Below are 23,543 nucleotides of genomic sequence, written 5' to 3'. Positions count from 1 at the left end.
AATCCCATGATGTCATTCTGTACTCTTTGGTTTTAAATAAGCAAACAAATTAGGTGCTAATGGATGATGAATGAATGACGTTTCATGCGCTGATCGGTATATTTTGCAAACACTGGACATGCATTTAACAACTCTATCTTTGTGCTAAGCTAACTGAGCCCTGACTGCAGCTTCTTCTTTACAGAAAAGCACAACACAAGCGGAACCACATGTTCAAATGCAACCCTTACCAACGCAGCAAATAAGCATATTAAAGTAACAGAGGTGTAATAATTGTTATCAAAAACAGAGAGATGACTGTTTTTATGAATGCGATTTGGCGGAGGCCTCTGCCAGCTTTCTTTTTATGCTTGTTTTAAGGTGTGGCTTTTTGCATGAGCTACAGTAGTTGTGGAAAACCTAATCTGAGCTTAGGGGTGGGACACTATTGATCTTAGATGAGACAGTTGAAAACCAAACCAACCAAGCCTTTACTCTATCAGAAAGAATCCAATAAAACTCAGGCGAGGGCTTGACTACCTTGATTTATTAGCTTTGATGTACAGCAGGTTTTCTGTTTGGGGGGGAAACCAATGACTTGGCTGAACACACTTGCTTCTCTGCTCTTATTCAAATTCCTGTCTCTAGTTTTGTGACACATTCTTAATAAATGTGGCATATTTACTTGATACAACATGTTAAGGCAGATTAGGCAATTGTGTTACTGTTAAAGTAAGATTTACAGTCACAGTGACAAAGAGGCTGATTGACACAAAGGCCAGGGCAGCGTGCCAGGCAACAGATGAGCTCACTGTTGAAACAGGGATTTCCACATTTCCATGTCAGTTTGGCCAAAAACAAGAGCAGGGGGCACACGGGGCACTCACACACCAAGTCATACGCCAACATGTAAGGATAGAGACACATGCTTTGGCTTAGACAAAACAATGTATGTGATTTATCACACACATACACACACACACACACACCACCTGAGTGTTGTAAACAATAGTAGCCTTCACAGATATTTTTCAAATGCAGCCAGGCTTGTTCAATGTGGAATGGGTGGCAGTCACACGAAAACACCACACACACACATACACACTGCAACTCTACCTCTATATTGTCAACTGGGCTAGGCCCTCACGGTTACCATAGCAGCCTGGCCCCTCCCTCCTTCCCTGCAGGGGAGGTGTTTTGAAAGTTCACGGCGTGTTTGTGCGTGTGTGGGGTGCAGAGAGAAAGAGGCAAAGGGGCGTGGAGGCCGAGAGAAGTGCAGGAATTAGTTTACACCTCTCTACAGTTCCCAGTTGCAACAAGTGGCAGCAGCAGCAGCATCCGAGAGTCTGCAAAACTTTCCCGTGTGACTCTAAGACACGCAGTCACTGCGGGACCCACGACCACCCGTGAGCCATGGAAGAAGAAGCGCCCCACGCCGAGCCCAGCAGCAGCGCCTCTGGCAGCACCCACACCATCCCGCAGCCCGAGAGCAGCCCACAGCCCGAGAGCAGCCAGCAGTCCGAGAACCCGGAGCTCCTCATCCCGAGCTTCTGCCCGGCGTCCTCCCCGCCCATCTCGTCCTCTCCGACTCCGACCCCGACCGGTACCCTCTCCAGGTTCGGCTTTAAAATGCCAACCAGCCCGGGCGCGGTCGCCCCTGGGAGCCCGGTGGACCGCGGACAGGTGAGCGCGATAACGGTGGTGGCGCTGCTGGACAAGCTGGTAAACATGATGGAGGCGGTGCAGGACAACCAGCAGCGGATGGAGCAGCGGCAGGCCGACCTGGAGAACGCGGTGCAGAGCGTGCAGGGCGACGTGACCCGCTTGACCAAGAACCACCTCACCACCGCCTTAAACGTGGACAAGCTGCTGGAGCGCTCTCGCAAAACCAGCGGGCACTTGAAGGAAGTGAGGGTGCGCCTGGACAAGCAGGCGGTGCAGGTGAAGAAGCTGGAGAACAACCACAGCCACCTGCTGAAGAGGAACCACTTCAAAGTGCTCATCTTCCAGGTGAGGGAAGCACAAAGAAACACTAACTTTGTGTCCAAGACGCACAGACGGCATTCCAGCCAGAATAAACGCCCCTTTGTGCTAATTTTAAAGGCGCAGTCCCCCGAGTTTTATATGAAGCTCGTTTTATTCACAAACTCTAAGTCCAAGTTTGTAAACGCAGCCAGACAGTGGATTTAATTGCATAAGCTGGAATGCTGCACACTCTGAAAATGTAACCCAGGTGGCGTTATAGTGACGTCAGCACGGTCCCTTCACCTGGGTTTAAAACACAGTATCTGAAGCAGACCAAAATATGGCGTTACAAACAGAGACATGATCAGGCAGGGAGACGTAGCACTAAAAGCATCATGAATTCAGCAACAACAAAGATGATTTTGGAAGGAAAATGTCAAAAGAAGGGAAAAAAATCATTTTTATAACTTTATTTTGGGGTAAAGTCGGCAGGTTTCTAAGCACTATTTATCAGATTTGACAAATTTGTGGTTCCTATGCGTGCCATTGTTATGACCTGGTAATATTCCAAAATAACTGCCCAAACAAGCGTCTGGATGCATTTCAAGATGGCGGCAAAGTGGTGAGACCTGCTCCTAGAAGGAAAACGGAGGGAAAAAATGAGAACATCTTCAGTGTAACTCGAGTAACCTTTCAAACTGTTTAAAACTCAGTGTTCAATGGTTGGACTACTGCTTTAAAGTAGATGAGTGAACTTGTGTGTGTGTGTGTGTTGGCTTTATTTGCATTTACATTTGACTGCAGTTTTGGGTGTGTTTGGTTGTGTGCACGCTCGCCATGTGCCTGGTTGGCACTGACACGTGACGAGTCGTAAGTGATTTGCGCCATTTTCATTTTCAGCTCTCCAAAACTTGCAGAGCTGGCTTTTAAACAAACACGTGTGCGTATTAAAAGAAGTCTGAGCAAAAACACCAACGCAAAATATAACCAGATTATTTATGATTTGAGGCTCTTTCGAGTACATTTGAGTCCTGTTAGTGAGGAGAAGGGTGTGTCTGGGAATGGAGCTGCACAGGATAATAGAGGAGGGCTCAGACTCTGACTTTAAGTGGATCTGTTTACACCCCACAGTCATAATTCAGAGAGACAAGTGGTTTCTTTGGATGGATTTCCCACTTTTACTGCCATATCACACCTGTACTCGGGCAAGGAAAAAAAGTTCTCCACTTTCTGTAATTTCAGGAGATGGTTTCGAGTGAGAACTATGACTAATGGTTCTTCACCTGAACCGTCCCTAACTTATCAAGGAACATTAAAAGAACTGAAAATTGTTTTCCATACATTGTTGCACCGACTGATGTTTGCTGCGTGGCTGTGGGAGTCTTCGTGCATGGTTTTTCACGTGTGCGTGGGTACCTGTGAGCATGTGTGTACTAGTTTGTGCCCAGGTAGTGAAAAGGGGGGTGGTGGGAGGGGGCACTGTTGACACAGCCAGAGCCTCGGCAAACTTTTAACCGCTGTTGTTATCTGGTTTCCCAGGTACTGAGGCTCTGTTGTTCAAACGCAGCAGGTGCCAAGATCGTTTAGTATGTATGAGCTAGAAGGGAGTGACTTGTTGCTTTGGCGATAATGAGAGTGGACAGTGCTGCTGGCCTTCGATGCACCGTCAAATTGCATGCGCTCGAGTTTCTCTCACCTAAGCAGCATATAAATGAGCACGAGTAGAGTTTCTGTTGTTATTTTGGGTTCTGCGTAAAATGTTCCTTCATTTTCCCCCCAATTTCACGTCAGGCTAAGAGGTGGAGTGTTTGCAGATGGGTGTAGAAAGACTAGGAATGACCTTAAGGGCGTGTGCGCAAAGCATGTGCATTCTTGCAACTTGCCCAGTGGATGTTACGCTGATATGTTGGGTCAGGTGTATACAGCTCAAGAGCTTGTAAATGACACTAAGAGTGCCCCCAGGGGAGTGGGTAGTAAAAGAAGTTAAATGCAGCCCGTGTTCCTTCACCTGTTTTGACTCTTCCATCGCTTTACCCCTCCCCTAATCTCTCTTATTTGGTACCAGTAGGTCCATATTTTCTCCCTCTAGTGCTGCACTCTGTTTTTTGTCTGATATCTTTTTATCTGCTCTGTTTCACTCCCGGTTTTTGTCTTTTAAACTAAATCCACCTTTTTTCCCCTCTCTCTCTGATCAAACCACCTGTCCTGGTTCCCTGAAACCTCGCTAAAGCACATGCCACACGTCTCACGCTGCTCTTTGATATTTTGCCGCCCACACTAGAGCCAAACTTTCTTCTATTCACCTCCCTGCTCTGCAGAATGGATCCAAAACCCTGTACGTGCTAGATGAGGCAGAAACACAGAGGGCTGTTGGTTAAATGCCCTCAGTTGCACGGAGCAGGGGTCCCATACTAGCTTTGGCCGCGGTCGGTCAGAAATGACAGCGATTTCTGCCGCTCGGCTGCATTCCTGCGCATAACGAGGACTAATGAGGTCTTAATTACTGCTGCTTGGGCTTTGTTTGTTTGTTTTGTGCATCAGTGCTTTTCCTGTCTCCGTACGGCCCTCCCATCTCCAGGCCTTTTGTTGCCGTGTGCGCACACACATGCACACACGCAAAACAGACCGAGTTCCAAGTCATCAGAGATTCCGCTGTGTACAGTGTCAAGACTGTTTTGGTAATTTCTCTTTGGAGAGGTAAAACGTTGGATCGCAGAAATTTATTTTCCTATTATTCGCCACATAGGCGCGCTTCAAAGGCTCATTACCTGAGGGGTCTTGGAGATCTTATAGCTTATCTGAATTTGCATCTCTGTGGCACGCTACATGAAACGCGCTGTATTTGGAATTTAATTTGCTGCGACAGAAAAGTCATTTATTTTAAGTAGATCATAACGCTCCCATCTGTGTTTATTTCACCGTGGAATAGCCTCGCAACAACCACGTCAACCTCTGTGGCAAATTGAATTTGAGCGGCGTGAGGGTTTTATTTGTTCTGTCACTTTGCATGTGTGCAGAGCTTCGCTGTATATTTAGCAGCGAGAGTACAGCTGTGCTTCTTTCCTCGAAGGGATGGGAAAGGGGATGTTCGGCGATTGTCTGGGTTTGCAGGATCGCTAATCGCAGAGAGCCAGTGGGAGCAACAGAAGCCTCTCACACACCGTCACACTAACATGACCTATCAAAGAACCTTCATATCGCTCTGCGAGGAAAGAGAAACAGGCTCTCAGGCCAGAATAAACACACTTACTGTGTTTTGCTGCTGTCAACTGGACAAAACGTTCATGTAGTCATATTCACTCTTTTCGCATCGGCTAGAAACTTCTTTCCCACCTTTTACCATTTGATTGATTGGTTTAGAGTTTGTCATTTTCATTTTGTTTGCTTTGCTACCGGTTGATTTGGAGCCTTTATACAGCGACACAAGATTGTGACTTAATCTCAGCTTTCCAAACAGGAAGAAAATGTTGTTTTCTTTTGCTTTGTTATTCTCTAAAAGGGAGGAAAAACTGGTAACGTTCCAAGCCCTGCACTGTAACTGTACTGGTAGTTCAAAGAAGCTGAATGAGCAGGGTTGGAAAAAAAAAATCAAAATAGTAGTAGTTGTAGTGCACAACTTTAAACTCTTATTCAAGTCCCAAATTGTATGTGACACAGCAGACAAGAAAAAACCTGCAAGCTAAACTCAGGGTGGCTCTCTTATTAGCTTTCCTTATAAAATCTGTTCTCTAACAAGAGTAATTAGATATTTGAATGCAACTGGAGTACGGATTATGTATGTTCACAGTATTTTTACAGGTTGGAGCAGGAAGCTGTCTGCAGGCTACAGTCGAGGTTTGTTGTCCCTCTTTGACGTGGTCGATTTCACCACGTTATGGCTGAAAGCAGTGCTAGCTGTTTCAGTGCATTCAGACCTGCTGTGCATACATGTCGCAGATGTTGAATACAGCAAAGGTGTAGTTAAAGTGAGTAACTAGTTACGTTACTTTATGCAGCCATGGGTAAAGACAAAATCATCGACAGTGCAGGGAAAGGAGGTTGAAGTAATATTTGTCTTTCTTAGTAACTGATAGTGTAAGTTCAGATTTTGTCAGATTGAAGATGGAACCGCAAACGTTCAGTCACAAGATGAGTTCACATCTCGGAACATCCAAGTGATGACATTTTTTGTCCTTTTAGTTTTATTAAGGCCTCAGTCGGGTAGTCCTGTAGACCCCCGTCACACCCCGGGCACGAGTGTATTCTCTGATCGGTTGGCGATTGGTCACAAAGAATGTGCTGGACCTTGTGCTGCAACCGGCGTGCAACTTTAACTTTGAAGACAAATGTTGTTACTTTTTCACATTTCAGTTTTAGTGCCTCTTACCAAATAGTTTGAGTGATTGCAGTTAAATAAGCTTCTTCCATGCAAACTACTGACCAACACACCACTCTGCTAGCAACCCACCAATGCAGCACCATACACCTCTTTGCAACCAATTTCATGCTAGTAACTACCAGCAACCACTCGCATTCCCTAGGAACAGGTGGTTGCCAGATGATCATCAGCACATCTGTAGGCCTTTGTGACTGAGGCCTAAAGTTAACCATTTGCAAACCTGCATTAATGTTTTATTCTGAATCGTACTTGGTTGAAGAATCCGGCTTAAATAGCTGTTGGATGTATTGCGTCCATTATTTGGCTCAGTTCTCAACCAGTTTTCCGGTTTATCCTTTAACTGTACTTTTTTTAATATTAAACCCAACACAATGACTCTGTATGGCTGATTAGTATGACTATCATGAGTTTTGCTGAATAATTATGGTTAATTACTGTAATTACATACACACGTTTCTTGTGCTTTCATAGAATCACTTTAATAAAAAGGCTCGTCAGAAGCTCACTAACACTGAGGATTGTGCTTCAGTGCTTGGCTCACCAGCCGAATATCTGAAGTTATTTACAGAGATGATGGCTGTAATCTAATGTTACATAATACACAAGTAACTATACAATGCATCTTCTCCAAAATGCTCCATTAGTGACTTTATTAGTAATGTTATACATGTACAATGACGATAAAGGGCAATAAAGAGCTATTCTGTTCTATTGTATAATACATTCTCATACTCGACAGTAAGCGAGTAACACAAGTGCAAGTGCACAAGTTTAATTTAAAATCAAAGCCTTATTTTCCCATTTCTTTAAGCAACAGGTGGGTGTGGTGGCTTTGCAGTTGTGGAAAAGCTACTTTAAACAGAACTGATTTTAAATGTGACTTACAGATAAGATCTGTTATCATGTTCCAGTTCAACAGATAGGAAATCTGTTGGCCCTCCCTGAGCCTGGTTCTGCCGGAGGTTTCTTCCTGTTAAAAGGGAGTTTTTCCTTCCCACTGTCGCCAAAGTGCTGCTCATAGGGGGTCATATGATTGTTGGGCTTTTCTCTGTATCTATGAAGCGCCTTGAGGCGACATTTGTTGTGATTTGGCGCTATATAAATAAAATTGAATTGAATTGAATTGAATTGAAATGGATTAATAAAGCTCACGACTCAAATTACATGTGTTTTTTTTTTCTTTCAACATGTGATAATGCATTTTGCACAAAATGTAGATTTTGGTTACAAATCATGTGTAAATTGAATTAGACCACATATACAATGCTGACATTTCTAGAAAGGAATCGTGATCATGAGTAGAACTTGTCCTCTACAGTGAGATTTTTTTTCTCTTAGGAATATTTTTATAAAGTGCTGTTTGAAGCAAGACTCTAAAGAGTAAAACTGGTCTCAGTGATAATAGTCTAAAATGGGTGTGCAGCCTTTAAGGTGTGCTTTCTAGTTGAATAATGAACTATGTTTACAGCATGGCTTCTCGCTTTGTTATCATTCTTTCTTTTCCTTTGGGGTTCATTCCTCAGATAATCCTCTGGCTTTTTCCCGACAGCAAAAAAATAAAAATGGCAGAACTGCGAGTAAGAGATAAATATAGAGTGAAAAATGATAAGAAGTCGGGGGGGGGGGGAAAAAGGCAAAGTGAATACGTGGCCTGCAATTGTCAGTTAATGATAGTATAAGAACGAGTGTGGAGTTTATACAGAAGTTTGTAAATGAGCAAACCCCGTGCATCAGAATGGGGATCTATTACCTTAAGTGCTTGCTTTTATTCCTGATGTAACATTCAGGTTTGACGAGTCGGTTCAACAGTTTCAGCCTCTGAGGCAAAGGCAAGTTTGCAACCGCAGAATGTTTGAGTAAAATACCATCTGTAACAGCTTTGATAACGCAGAAAAGAGGTGGTAACATTAGAGCCTGGATGGGTATCCGCAACTGACTGATACTGTATGACTGATAATCTAGTCTGACTGTTTAATTTATGATATTTTTGCAGTAAAGTCATACTTGCAGACATACAACAAAGGTAGTAGTCTCTCAGTGTATTGCATGATGCAATGCACGTCTTTATTTGGGAAGCGCCGGGAGCATTTTCCATGATATCTCAGATTGTTAATAAGGTAATGAAGCTCAGTGTTTCCACCACCGTGGATTTAGAAGGGTGCCCCATCTTCCCAGTTGGACATCCCTCCAGGAAAGTGAAGGCAAAAAAGTGGATTGTGTGCGCTTCTTGAATTTCTGTGCAGTGTACAGTTTCACTAGTTTTTGTAGTAGTTTTTGTGCTCTTGGTTTCAGTGTGTATATGTCAGTTTCATGATATGCTCTGTTCTGTATTTTTCATATGAAAGAAACTATACTGTGGTGGGGCTTGCTAATTTCTTGTTTTTGATTTATGTATGTTTTGTTTTGCTTTACTTTTGTTTCATATGTTGTTTGTTTAATTTAAGACTAAAAAAAAAAATTAAATGAATGAGAGGTAAAACTTGAGGGGGTAGGGACAAATAAGTAAATACTTCTGCCTACTCCTTTTCAAATAAATAATGGAATAATATTTTGCAATGATTGTGAAGGCTCATGTTTGAAATAAAAATGAACTGAACTGAACTGAACAAGATGCCCATCACCTTCTATCATGTCCGCGTAGAGCAAAGGCGAGACCACTGAAGTGAGGAGGAAGTTACTGGAGTTTAAACTGCCTTTATAATCTCACTGCTAGTGCAGCAAAAGCTTCTCTGCAACTGCTGATCAGTGTAAAACATGGAAAGACTGAAGCTCTTTTACTTAATCGAATTAAAAGGGGAAAAAAACTAAATACAAAAGAAACAGAACATTTTGGTTTGTTAATAATGTTCACTTATTTCATCTATATGGCTGCCAAAGCTGCCACTTGTGTCCTCTGCTCTCTGTTTCACAATATGTGTAAAGCCCCACCCCTGCCCACACATTGAAGTACAGACTAAGGGTAATGCCACCTTTTTGACAAGTTTTGACATGTCACTATATGTCAGCAAAAGTGTGTGTGATGACATTACTGTTGATTTATTTATTTTTTCCAAGAGTAGCTTTAAAGGCAGAGACCACCCTCACTTACTTCCATTGCAAATCCGATAATTGAGTTCAGGAAAGCGCTTGTAGCGTTATTCCTACTAGGCTTTCGAGGGGTAAAGAGTCGTTTGCCGTTTCTGCCTTTAGTGATCTGTCTAATCCCTTCTTTTAGGCCTCTACATTCATGCCCGGAAGAGAGACAACAATAACTATTTTGTTCTCATTCCTCTGCTCTTAAACGGAATGTGAAAATTTGACATGTTAGCATTCCTGTCTGTACTGCGGACACATGTGCCCTTTAACCTTTGTATGGAGTAAACATTGTGACAAATAGAGAGCCTTATCAAAAATGCTCCCGCAGCCCTTATCAAACAATGGTTTTGATACACACGCACACAATGGGAGTAGAGCTTTGTGTGAAGAAGGATCTTGAGAGATTCGAACAAAAAAAGCAAAGGGAGATTAACATAAGAGTGCAAACTAGTGAAGACATTATTTAGCATTCTCTGTTGGATAGATTGTGCTAAACTTTGGAATCTGGTTGATGCAGAGGAAGTGCAATAATCGACAAGGCTTCAGAGATCCAGTCAATAAATGGGTTTGTATAATGGATACGAGGCCACAGGTGAATTCATTAGGACTGAAGAGCTTATGTGACAGAATATGAAACACATCAGCAGCCAAAGTGCACTCACGGTTGTCCTGTAAATAATAGGTTGTGTCAACAGGTTTCCTCAACAACATCATTTATGTCAACAGCAATAATGGCTGCTTCTCTAGACTGCCACAGCTTCCATTCTGCCAGCACGTAAGCATGACATCGTGGCTCAATTGGTTATTGTATTGTGCAATTACACAAGCTCACAGGCCCAGTAAACATGCTGTGTTTTCTTTTGGCGAGGCAGATATGGGAGGGGTGCAAATGCAAAAGAATGCTCCGAGTTGTTTGCAAAGCTCTGTGGGTATTACGCCAAGGGGCAGGATTCAAAATTGGAGCAAAGTCGTTGATGAGATTTTTTTTCTTTTTTTATGGTCATGTTTGTCATAATTGATACATATTTGGAACGACGGGCTACAATACAGTGCTTGTTTCTACATTCAGAAGTGAATGTGTAGAGCACAGTGGTATTTTATCAGGTCTCTTGGTAAAATTACAGTCAGAATAGTAGAATTCAATTTCCTTTTCTTCATTTCCTTCCTTCCTGTGTCCACAGATGGCTCTTCGTTCACACTGGGTTGGAGGGTAGACGGGATGTGAGGTTTTGGAAAAAGCTGGGTAGGGGTGAAAGTGAATGCAAATGTAAGCAATCATGTGAGTTCCAGGTGGACTTAACACTGCTTTTGTTCTGGGAATAGACGAGCGTGGCTGTGGTGTAATGGACAGTGGTACTGTACAGATGGTGAGGATAGGCAAATTTTGAAACAGTGGGAAGATGGAAATCTTTCACAACTTTGTCTTTGACCTTTTGTTTTGACTGTCGAAAAAGGGGGTAAAAAAAATCTCTGAATCTGGAGCTGTCCATTCTGTGCAAGCAGCACAGAGTCGTTCCGCTCTCTCGTCTGTTTATTCTTTTTAAAATAAACTTCCAGATTTCCTCATTCTAAAATTACAAGAGTAACAGGGATTTCTGTGTGAGTGGTGGTGATGCTGTGCCCTCTCATTGCTGCAGTCCCCAGGAGGCCACCTGACTAACTACACCAGCACACCTGCTCCAGCCTCACCTGGTGGAACCCCCGTTCAGCTGAAGAGCCAGGAAAACACACATTTAATTACTGTGTGCTTTGGTGTCCTGAATATTTTATTTCTGTGAGATATTAATGGTGAAGTTTGCCAATAGGTTCTAAAAAGAAACTCCAGTTGAGGTTCATGTGAATGTCGAGAAAGCCCAGGGGGACGGCCTTACGGCGGTGCTCGGTCAGAGGATCGCCAAAGACGGGATTTGTCCTCTGAGGTCCATCCTGTGCTTTCTGAATATGTGAACGGATGTTTGTATTCACGTGCACGCATATGTAAACTAAGAGGAGAGAAGAGATACAAAAGAAACAGTATAGGATGTCATGGTGCATGCGGCGTAAACATGAAGTCACTCATCCAGTAATACGAGCCCAGATCACTTCTTTCACTCAGTTGCAACTCTGCCTTTCCCCACCCTGATCTCTTTATCTGAGTACAGCAAGTGACTCTTGAGGCTTAGCAACATGTTGCATGACTTGCAATTAGATTGTAACTCTACCCTCCAACTTGTCCTGTCACCATTGCTACTTTTGTTAAAAAACATGTCCCAGGAAAAACTGTATTGTTTGATCCAGCGTGAGATTGATATAATGGTAGCATGGGTGACATATTAATGAATTAATACAACCTTTCAAAGAGCAGTGAATTATCAAACATTGCATAGAGAGGGCCTCTGTGGATGCCTGTTCAGTTGTCTCTGGTGGTGAATTAAGAGTTGAATTAAGAAAAACTCCTTCTAATCCACTCCTTGATACCAAAATGTACTGAGTCCTGCTTTTTGACTGGGCAGTTAAAACCTAGCTGCCTTGATAGAGGTAACAAAGACAAAATCAAAATGATGTTTCTTCTTTCCTTTGGCTCTAATGCAAAACAGCAGAGATGTGGAGAGCTCTGTTGAACCCAATCTTTTCAACTTTCTGAGTAGAAACAGGCAGCTGGCAGAGGGAGGGGAAGAAACATGAGCTTTAGGTACTGGCAATGTGTTATCTTCACTTCACCTACTTTGATGTCTCTTCAGCTCCTGTAGGACTTGAGGTTGACTTCAATAGTGAGTCAACATGCTTACCTTACTAACCCCTTGGCATTTAACCCTGTTTGTGCTATTGGTGCCCTTTGACGTATTTTAATGTAATAAGGGAGTCTGTGCTTCAGTTTTGTTAACTGACGTGCAGAATTTTATTCTTAATCTACTACTAGTTTTAAGTCTAGGCTGCACTAATAATAGTGTAAATACAGAGTCCAATTGGTGACATAATGGATAATTCTGTCTTTAGCTCATCTAGCCAAAATACCAATGAGCTCATGTCATAGCAAAGTATCTAGTAATCTGTCCACAGTTCACAAGAATATCTATTCTTTCTACACTTGTACAAAGTGATCACCTAATGGATCATCCAAAATGTGCCCAAGGTCACAGTTGTTGTTTTATAGGCAATATATCCGTGAATTATTCTAGTGTGTGGTGTTCATGTCTGTGGAGGAGCTGTCTGAAAACAAGACTGAAAGGAAGGAGGGAAAAAACATAAGCAGAGCGGGAAGGTATGAGAGAAAAACGTGTCTCGGCATATTCTTTTCCTGTTCATCCCGCGTAGGCGCGGCCCCAACTCGTAGAAGGGTGGTGAAAATCCTGTAGTGCATTGTGGCATCATGTAGGCTAAAAGGCTGCTCGTAATTTGACATAAACAAATGTATGGTCAACAATACGAAGAAAAAAAACGTGTTCATGTGCATATATTCAGTCAATGAAATAATTATCTTGACAGGCCTACATGCAACAGTTACATGGGCTCTTGAACTACATTATATAATTGTTAGTACAAGATATCTTTGAAGTGTGTGCCCTGTAATGTACAGTAAACCGCCTGTCACACTAAATTAACTTTGTTTTGTGGTTGCTTCCAAATATATTTTAATTATAATGATTGGCGTCCTACATGGCTGCACACAAACACTCAAACACACATGCTGTATCGCATTCTTGGGGGCTAATGAGCGATTGGTTTGATGGTGCATTAATTAAGAGGGTTCCCGAGAGCCCTGTACCAGAATGCAAGGTCCACACACACACAGGACACTCATGGGTCAAATGGTATTTAGGGAAATTTTGTTTGTTACCTGCTTGCTAAAACTGTTGGGAGCTAATCTGAGGGCAAGCTAATATCACACTATTTTAATATACTTGGGCAGCCAAACACACCAAAGTTCTAGCTCAAATTTCATCTCTGGTAGTTCTTATGAGGTACTTCATTACGTACATCCATTAATCTGTATTTGAATGCTGGTGTCTAATAAGCCAGTCACATGGCAGCAACTAGGCTCCTGTAGACATGGTCAAGATGACCTGATGAAATTCAGACTGAACAGAATGGGGGAAAAAGAGGTGATTTTAATCATGTTAAACGTGCCATGGTTATTGGTACCAGATTGGTTGGTCTGGGTATTTCAGAAACTGCTGATTTGCTGGGATTTTCTCATACACCCATCTGCAGAATTTCTGGAGACTGGTCTAAAAATACAAAAATTTCACTGAGCTTCTCTGAGCAAAATGCTTTGTTGATGTCAGACTTAAGAAGAGAGTGTCCAAGCTGCTTTGAGCTGGTAGGAAGGCAGCAGTAACTCAAAACAACCATTGACTACAAACAAGGTATGCGGAGGAGGATCTCGAGGAACACGCAACACGTCAAATCTTGAAGCAGATGGGCTACAACGACAGAAAACCACACTAGATGCAGACTAGAGGCTACAGTTTGCACGAGCTCACCAAAACTGGACAACAGAAGATTGTAAAAACGTTGCCTGGTCTGGTTAGTCTTGATTTCTGCTGCGACATTCAGAATGTAAGGTCAGGCCTCTTAGTACATGATCATCTAAATGCTGCAGGCTGTTGCTGACTTGAGGAATCTCTGAGGAATGTTTCAGCACCTTGTTGAATCTGTGCCAAAGGCTGTTTTAAAAGGAGGTCCAACCCAGTGCTAGCAGTGCAAGTAAAGAAGTGGCTTGTGAATGTAAATCCACCCAACTTTCTGCTTTTATGCCCATCTATATTCACAAAGTTTTCCAAATAACATGTAGAGTTATTTAGAAGGTAAAATGTAGACGGTAGTTTCCGATTCATGAAGTAATAAAAAGATCCTTTCTATAAAAATCTACTTCACCTTTATGTGCAGACAAATTGTCCCACAAATCCCAGGTTAAATGATTAGATTAGAAGCACTACAAGCATGTTTACAGCCTGGCACAAACAACTGGATTGTCCTCCATAGGTAGTTTACCCCTTCATAACAACTTTAGTTGTTTTAGATTAGGGGCATGTGTACTCGGTTTGACAGGTTTGCCAACAACAGGCAGTTGTAGCCACTAGTTGTCTTTTGGTAATTAGACTGAACATATCCCTCACACCCTGCTTCTGCTTCTGACTTTAGATTTCTTGATTTTTATTAGTATGTTACATGGCACTAACTGACACTAATAACCAAGCTTACCAGTAGTAACTGAAAGCATGGTACCATGTGATTGGAATATGCTTTCTGGCTCCTCAAAAAAACCCATGTGGACTACAAAACCAATGGGTGCAATCGCACTGGTTATCCTGTTGTTCTCTATAGATAGTCCCATAAATATAGCGCAATGTACATCTCTTGGATTTAAAGCCATCTCCATACATTTTGAGCAATGCATGTCTCAGTTAATAACCGTGTTACTGAACAAACTCTTGTAGATTTAGTCACAGGTGGGCTCAGAACTCAGTCTCTGTGTTTAATTTGCCTCCCACACACTTCAGCACCCACACTGATTACCCCAAACATGTTTGAGCCAAATCACAAAGTCTGTGACGTGCCCAGACTGGTGCAGAGGTGTCAAGATTGAATCTTTAGAAACCTTAACTGCACAGAACAATCAGGGAAGATTAGTGTTTATTACCAGGAAATGCTCCACTGGGGGTCAGAGGCCATATTGGCTCTGATTTTTTTTTTTTCTAATCACAGCTGGTCAGATTTTAGATGGGTGCTTAACCCTTAAGAAATCTCATACATCATGCTGATTAAAACTGCCCAACTCAATCTGAAGTGTACACACACGAACAGAGGAGATAAGCACAAAGCCTGGAGCACCATCATCCTAGAAGTGAGCTTTCTGGCATTTCTCTGTAATCTCTAATGTGTTTGATTTTTTTATTTTATTTATTTTTTTATTTTTTAAAAGCTGTCACCAACAGAGCTCCTGGCTATTCTGATTTGAGTCTGCATGAACATGTTTCTGTGGCGGTCCCGCAGTGTCAGACCAGCAACAAAATAGGGCATTCAGATTCTGCCCATTCACGAACAACAATGAAGTGCCACAGAGAACAAAACTGAAAGGGAGAGATTACAGTTAAACCAACTGAGAGGCAGCGGGTAACCAGAGCTGTTCCCCAAGGTGCCACTCTTTTGTCTTTTTTGGGGGGATTTCAAGCCCCAAATCCAGAGTGCATCACAGTTCCCAATTCGTAGGATGGATGGCAACCCTCATTTGTTTTTGAGGGCACTTTTGGGCTGATATTGTTTTTTTTTTTTTTTAAAGAAACGTTTTGGGTTGTATTGAAAGAATTCTTCTATTAAAATGTAATTTCTAAAATTACAGCATTACATATTGATAAGTAACTGGTTGGAGTTGCGTGATGAAAAGTAAACACTCAAGTGCATATTTCTTGCACAGGTTGGTTACACAGCCAGCAGGTTATCTACTCTACTGTATATTTAACTCTGAGTCTACTGACTTTACCCCATTGCATAGTAAGTTGATATTTATTGCATTTTCTGCACCACATAACCAGCGTCAAGCTTGTTATTTTCCTCAGAGTGACACCTTACTTGGAAATAATTACTAGCATTTAAAAAGTAACTATAACTATTATGTAGAATAACAGTGTTTTGTGAAGGGTTACACCTAACACTGGTTGGTGGTGAATAAAGACTTTCTACATTCTCAGATCCTGATTTCTTTGATATTTTGTATTTCTTAGAAACATCCCAGAAAGAAATTTCATGAGGTGTAATTTCTTTAGAAATTAGCATATGATTTCTGGAAGCTGTTGTAACTGGCTTGCACTTCTGAAATGAATCAGCTTTATCAACTTTACTCTGTCTATATTGCATTTTATATTCTGAAGCTGTAAAACATGCATTGTTCTTTTCCTTCCCCTTAAAAAAATGTGTCCCTTTTCTTGGAGTTTTCTGGGTGTTGTGCTTTATATAACATGCTGACAGATTTATTGGCTTGGCACACCTCGACTGCGAATCACAGCTGCATGTTTCAGATGAAGCTGGAGATATCAGGTGTCTGCAAGGTGGTTAAAAACAGGAGGGCATTACTTACCATTTCACAAAAGCTTTACATAAGTTGTAGTTTAGGTGCTCGGAAAAGCTACGGCAGCAGAACATAGTCTGGATCTTCATCTTTTTCGGAATGTACAGTTCAGGTGAACACTGCTATATTGTTGATCGCTATCTGCCTATTCCTAAAGAAGTTGTCATCTACCGATGACAGAGATTGATGCTTATCTGCTATGGCATGACAGATAAACAGCTGAAAGAATTCACTAAGGCTTCATGAAATTCAATAAATGACAGCAGAGCATGAATACATTTAGAAATGGGCAAATGGTGTGTTTTGGGGTATTTCAGATTTCATGTCACCCAGTTTGGTTGAGTTTGTGCAGAAGATCAGACAAATTCAGAAATGACATTGAAAATGTGAGGAAGTTTTCTTGCAAATAAAGAGTTAAATCTTTTGCATACAAACACTGCAATCACAGTAATTTATATTGTTGCAACTGATTGGGCTTTTTAATTAAGGCAAAATTAATTTATATCATGACTCATTTTATAATTATTATCATTTTGCATCTTTTTTATGCATCAACAAAAGGGCTACAGAATTGTACAGAATGGGGCACTTTTTAGGCATTTCAAAGACCTTGTTGTTGGCCCTGTTCCAGTGTGGTTGGCCCAGTCCACTCCAAAGATGCATGGTGGCATTCAACAACATAAACCATCCTGATGCTTTAAGCGTTCTCATAATACCCAAGAGCTACTATGCATTCTTTAAAGTGTAGTCATATTTGAATGAAGACTCTTTCTTACATGCAAGGTGCAAAGAAAAAGCTAGTGATTTCGTTTTTTATGATAATATGAGTGGTATTTGGCAGTGGGCGAAGTACAAGAAGCTCAGAAGAGGAATTGCAACACAAATACTTGACTGACAGTCTTGTCTTTTTATTGAGTCACACTAGTTGCAATAAAAAAAAATTTGTCAAGGTCTCATCTGGCCCTTTTTTTTTTTTTTTTTTCCTTTCTTTCTTTTTTCTTTTTTTTGGAAAAGAAATGACCAAAACCGACAGACTAGAAAGAAAGGTCTGTATTGTATTTAATGTTGTACTTTTTTTTTCTAGCCAGAGTTTTATTTTTGGCTTAGTTCAGCTTTACTTTTAGTCAGCTATAAAGGTTAATGGCACCTTTACTGGTTATTATAACTGATATATGTAGATGTTAAATGTGCTCCTTCACTATTGATGTGTGACCTCACATTACAGTGACAGATTTCCCACAAAGTTCACATATTCAAAGAAATCGGTCAACTTAATGTACACGTCATTGCTTCTTTTGAGCAGAACGTGGGAGGGGCTTCATGTGGCTGAAATTACCATATAAGGAACTCTGACATCATACAGATCGAGGAGCAGAAAAAAGTGTCTTAAAATATGTTCAGAACACTCTGAAACCTGAGTGTTTGGCTCAGAGGGATTATTTGTGCATATGCTGATTTCATTACTTGTTTAGTGTGTGTGTGTGTGTGTGTGTGTGTGTGTGTGTGTGTGTGTGTGTGTGTGTGTGTGTCACAAAATAAAAGGCACTCAAAACCATAATGGGTCCGCTTCAAGAAATTATAGAAGTTAATTTAGTCAGTCAGCTCATACATCATGTGTTATGGACTGTAAAGCGTTAAAATGCATTTCAAACTTCACACTGTGCTGCATTAAATTAGCTCAAAGATGAGAATACAGTGGCGATATTTAGGCTCTTCCAGGGAGGGTTTGTTTATGAGCATTTCAAATGTGTAGTGGGGTATGTCAACCACTGAAGCTTCACCTTCAGTCTGCATTCACTCCTGGGTGTGAAAGGATAGGGGCAGTGGTGGGTGGGCACTGAGGCTCATAAATCCCCAGTGGAGGAGAACATTGGCTGTGTATGTGTGTGATAGCATGTCTGTGCACAGACGGGTGGGGACGAAGTCAAACGGAGGCGGGGGAGCCCATAGAAAAAGAGAGAGTTGAACAAAATGAATGTCTGCATATGGAAACGATTGCTTATTATTTTACTGGGTTAGTGGTTATCGGTATGTTTATGGATGGGGAGGTCGGCGGTATAAAAGACAGTATGAAGTGTCTGACTACTGCAAAGAAACAGGTGGAATTCCTCAGGCACCTTGAGGAGAAAATCTGGGAGGCATGCAGAGACTCGTTTCTTCAGTCCTCAGCAGGCTGAGAATATTAAACACAGACGTCAGTTTACGATGAATCAGAAACAACTGTGCTTAACCAAAAAGTACACGGTAACGTGTGCTTGAAAGTGCAGTTTGAAGTACACCTTCTGTACTTAAATTGTCAGGATGTAGACTCTGGTAGCAATCATCAGTAGGCTTAAGTATAAACCAGCCATAGCCAATCCAGACAGCATTAGCGCATTGCTTGTCAGACTTGCCCTTATTCATAGTTTTCTTTTACTGATCAAAATGATTGCGCTCTTGATAAACTTCTTTCTATCCTTCTGTTTCTCCACCAGGAAGACAATGAGATCCCTACCACTGTGTCAGTCAAGGACTCCCTCAAGACCCCACAACCAAGCCAGTATGATGCAGAATCCACCCGGCCTGCTCCATCTGTTACAGGCTCCACTGATGGCATCCATACCCAAGATGAGGTCCTCCAGAGCGTTAACCTGTCCTCCGACGATGAGCTTCCAACACACGAGGAACAAGATAGTCTGGATTGTGAAGGTTTAGGGGCCACTTCTGTATTTTATGAGAGAAGGTCTGACAAGTTCAAACGGTCCAGCCTGAAAAAGGTCGACAGCCTCAAGAAGGCCTTCTCACGCCAGAGCATCGAAAAAAAGATGAGCCAGATCACCACCAAGATCGTGCCACCAGAGAAACGTGAGAAGATCAAGAAGAGCTTCACCCCTAACCACCCCAAGAGCCCAACTGCCAAGAGCTCCTCTTTTAAGGTGTCTCCCATGACCTTCAATGTCAAGAAGGTCAGAGACGGGGAGTCTCCTTCACAAGATGTGCCCAAGTCCGTAGGAGGAGCCCACGTAGAGATTCCTCCTTTGGGAAGCATGGATGCCAAGCTCAACCGGGCAGAAGTGCATACCCATGAGGGGGTTGTGGAGGAGATGCTAAGCCCTTCCAGCCCAGAAAGCTTGAAGGCAGAGTTCAATGGAAAAGCATCAAGTGAGATTAATGGTGATCATGTTGCTGGTCTGGCACTTCCAGAGCAAGATGATCTTGGTGTGGATGATGAAGAGGATGAAGAAGAAGAAGAAGAAAAAAAAGAGGAACAGAAAACTCCTGTTGAGACGGCAGCAGATACCCAGATTACCGCAGCGGCAGTTGCTGTGGAGCAAGTTTCTTAATCTGATTGAATTTTGATCATAAGCTCTAGTTGCCCGTTTATTCTTTTCTTTCTCCGATTACTGAGCACACAGCAGGCACGTATCCCTCCACCGCAAACTGTCTCATGTTCTCGTCTTTAGCACCTATTTTCACTAGAAACGTCCTCTCGACCTCTCGAGGTAGTCCACCCCCGAACCTTTCCCACAACACTACCTTTAATTATCACCAGAAAAGTCTAAAAACCCTGATGTGGTCTGCAACCCCGGACAGTACTTGTTGTGAAGAGTTCAGATTGAAGCTTCTAGTGCAACTGCTCCATGAACTCTGTAGTTAAGTTGTCCAAATAAGGCAACGTTGCAGAATTTACTCTCTTCAGCTGGTGCCTACCACTTCAATAGGTGCACATCTCCTGGGCACGGGACTAAATACCTCCCTCCTGCTGTGTTTGTCTGCTCCTGGCCCGCTCTTCCTCACTGACAGATAGCTTCTTTTGTTCTTTGTGTTTTTGTGAAAAATAGTAAATCTTTGCCAACTGTGGTTCTGCCCACAGCCTGGTGAGGCAGTGTGTTGCCAGGTTGTGCAATAGTTGGAATGGGAAGTTTCAGCATTTTTTAGTGAAAAGGTCTTAGGGTGGGTTTTTTTGTTTTGTTTTGTTTTTTTTAAGTAGTGGACTAGAGCTTGTTCACTGAAATCTTAGGCCTATGCTGACCTGATGTAGACTAACAGGTGGCTGTGTCTTGCCTCTTGTCCTTCACTTCGGGTTTTACGCATTGCATATAGTCCCATAGTGAGATCCACTTTCGTCATTCCTAACAATTTAAACATTGACTATCTGAAACACTATTTGAATTACATACCGCTGCCATTTGACTTCTAACAATTAGCTGTTGCATCACATAGAAATTAAATGTAATAGATACATTTTAAAACCCTCAGAACATCCTTAAAAAAATTAAAATATTTTAAAAGAATTGTGGTTATTATGGTTGAATTAAGTTTGAGTTCAGTCACGCTGATGCAAATAAAGCATATGACTGCAGTATAGAAGCTGAGTGTCTATTTTGGAGAAATTATTGTATTTTTCTATGTGAGGCACACTGCTATGCGATAACTGCCTTCAGTACATAAATGTATCTGTGAGATTTCTGTCATTATGTGATACTTGGGTGATTCTAAATTGTTTGTCTTGAAGGCGTTCCTAACTTTCATGGTGAAATGTTTACTGGGATTCATATGTTTAAAATGTAAACACTGTTTCATCACTAAAGCTTGTCTGTCTTGTTGCTGCACAGACATTCACCTGCAGGGTCTTTACCGTGCACCAGCTGGTATAAGGAACTGTAGGCTTGGATTCCTATGCTTTTGTATATATGGGTGATAGTAAACCATCCCGGAAATTCCGTGGAGTTTTTAATTTTTTGAAATTAACTCCATGAGACATTTTAAAGGGGGTGCAAACATCAACTTTGTGTTTGAAAGTCATTCCTTCAAGTTCCTGTAAAGTGACCCTTCTCTTGTTGCTCTTCCTTGGAGCTTTTACCAAGCTGTCCAATGCCATGACTTCCTAAAAATAATTTAGCAAGCCCAACCAAGTGCAGTGGATCCAGAGAGGTCACAGAAGTGGATAAAGGCAGAAGGCAGCATTCCTAGGTTTGACGGATGACTCTTTCTCAGCCCATTTTTCATGCTCTTGGCCTCCTTATTGGGAGTGCAGAGAGAGGATCAGCGTACGTGGAGCCACAGGTGTTATGCCCCGGCAAAGGCTCCTGGGCATGAGCTCGTAGTGGAGGGCGAGGTGAGATGTCTAGGAAAGGACTTGAGCTGTTGGGAAAGATGCTAAAGTTGCCTTTGAGCAACAGTATGTGCATCTTGGTAGGATTGTGTTTAAACTGTGGGAACCAGATGTGTTACACTGCTTCTGATTGAAGTGAGTAATAATGCTTTAGTCTTGATTTAAGTCAAAAAATAAAATCTAAACTATACATTAAAGATCAATTTATTAAAAGTGTGGACACATTCCTAATTATAATAATAGTTGAGCTTAAGATTATCATTCAGGTGACTCGCTTCATATATGTGCCACGTTTTAAAAATAAAAATAAATTTAAAAAAAAAAAATTCTTACACTTGTATTCAGTCTGTATGTTTTATGCAGGAACATATGTATTGTTTTAGCTTCATTTGTGGGAAATCAATGGGAATATTTAACATGGGAACTGCACAGCAATATAAAAAATCTTATGTATACATCAGATATCAGATTAAATAGAGAATTTACTGACAACAGCAAAGCTGTATAGACTGTGTTGTATGTTTACACCACGTGGGGGAAAACCTACTATCCACTGTTGAAATACAACTTAACAAATAAAATATGTTAATTGTTAAATATGCTGTTTAACTAATGTATTGTTGTTACTATGTTTAAGCAGTAATCTAAGGGTATTCATGGCTCTGTTTTTATAAATGGCCTCTGCAGTTTGCTTGCATTTCAGAGCTCAAACATCAAAAATGTTTGTAGGTTGAAGTAAAAGTAAATGATTTTATCTTTCACTAAAATTCAAAGCCAAATAACAGTCCCTGCAAACACAGCACATTTTGGTATTGCAGTATTTGGAGAAAAAAAAGTGCTTTGTGTGTTACAGCAATACTCTGCACTTTTATTGAATAAGATCTGTTAAGAATAAATGCATAAAGCAATTTGATATGTATTCTTTTGAACAACTTGAGTGTGTTTAACCTTTGTTTTTCATTTAAATTTTTCATATAAATCACCCAAGATGAAAATGGATTGAACACTAGGTGTATGTGTACTTTCGGCTTATTCGTGCAAATGTGCTACTTGGTGTTATCTGGTCTGCTTAAAAATAAATGTATACAATGTGTATTTGTTCAAAAGTCTTCTTTTTGTTCTTTGCATTGTTAAATCTACGAGTTATGAGGACCACGGTGTGCTACACACCTTGAGCGCTGTCAGGTAGTGATCTTGTGTTTAACATAATCTTTGTTTTTGCTTCTTAGCTAGCTGACTTAGATAACCACTTAAACCAAAGAAGTTTCCTTCATGGCAGAAGATTACTCATCACTTAAGGGCTTAAATGTGCTCCCCTCACCAATCTTGTAAACATGCTGACCTTTCCTTTGCAGACTTTAGTATTGTATACATTAATTAAACATTTTATAACACTGAAATTGTTTTGTTTTCTTTTAATCTATGTTAAGGTTAAACAACATAATGGTGTCGATCTTACATAGAGGTAGGTAAAGATGATCTATTGTGCTTTTCCTTGTTTTTCTGTCAAACTTGTGTGAATGCACATATAAAATACGACCAATATAGTTGTAAATAATGAGGTATGCAGTGTGTACAAGTAATCCTTGCTCTTAGATCTGTATGAGGTCATTAAAAGCAAGTATTCCTAAATGTTTATAGATATCTCAGGCTTAAAGTTGCCTTTCAAACAACCTGGAGATGGCCATTCAGAAGCAAGCTACCCTTTTTAGCGAGAGAATGTATTAAGGGCCTCCATATGACCCAGTATAAGAGGAATATGCATTATTGTGAATCCTGCAAAGCTAGTAGAGTCCTAGTAGTAAGTGTCCTTTAATTCAATACCTTTGACCTAAAATTGAGTAGAAAACATGTAGGCTAGTTAAGCTTGTTGCTGACAGGGCTGTATGGTTGTTTAGTTTTGTCATAGGGCTGGAATCTAGTACACTTTAGAGCAGGTAGGGCTGTGTATCACCCATATCTGAAAGGAGTGGCGAGGTTACTCAACCCTTATTTACACAGTG

General features: G+C 41.3%; 1 protein-coding gene across 1 annotated transcript; it reads left to right on the top strand.

Annotated features, from left to right (window-relative positions):
- The first annotated feature begins 1,212 nt into the window (after window positions 1–1,212).
- Window positions 1,213–22,940, top strand: cavin2a (caveolae associated protein 2a). The gene is made up of 2 exons (XM_085135545.1): window positions 1,213–1,989; window positions 18,920–22,940. The coding sequence occupies exons 1-2, from the start codon at window positions 1,393–1,395 to the stop codon at window positions 19,766–19,768; spliced, it is 1,446 nt and encodes a 481-aa protein (XP_084991671.1). The 5' UTR covers window positions 1,213–1,392; the 3' UTR covers window positions 19,769–22,940.
- Window positions 22,941–23,543: the final 603 nt, after the last annotated feature.

Source organism: Neolamprologus multifasciatus, chromosome 16, assembly GCF_963576455.1.
Source record: "Neolamprologus multifasciatus chromosome 16, fNeoMul1.2, whole genome shotgun sequence".
NCBI lineage: Eukaryota > Metazoa > Chordata > Actinopteri > Cichliformes > Cichlidae > Neolamprologus > Neolamprologus multifasciatus.
Note: the sequence above shows the minus strand (reverse complement) of the source record. Positions and strands in the feature narration are given on the sequence as shown.

Excerpts from the sequence above, each read along its gene's own strand:
- cavin2a (XM_085135545.1), top strand. The coding sequence starts at position 1,393 with ATGGAAGAAGAAGCGCCCCACGCCGAGCCCAGCAGCAGCGCCTCTGGC. Across the intron at positions 1,990-18,919 it reads TCAAAGTGCTCATCTTCCAG|GAAGACAATGAGATCCCTAC; the intron begins GTGAGGGAAGCA and ends TTTCTCCACCAG.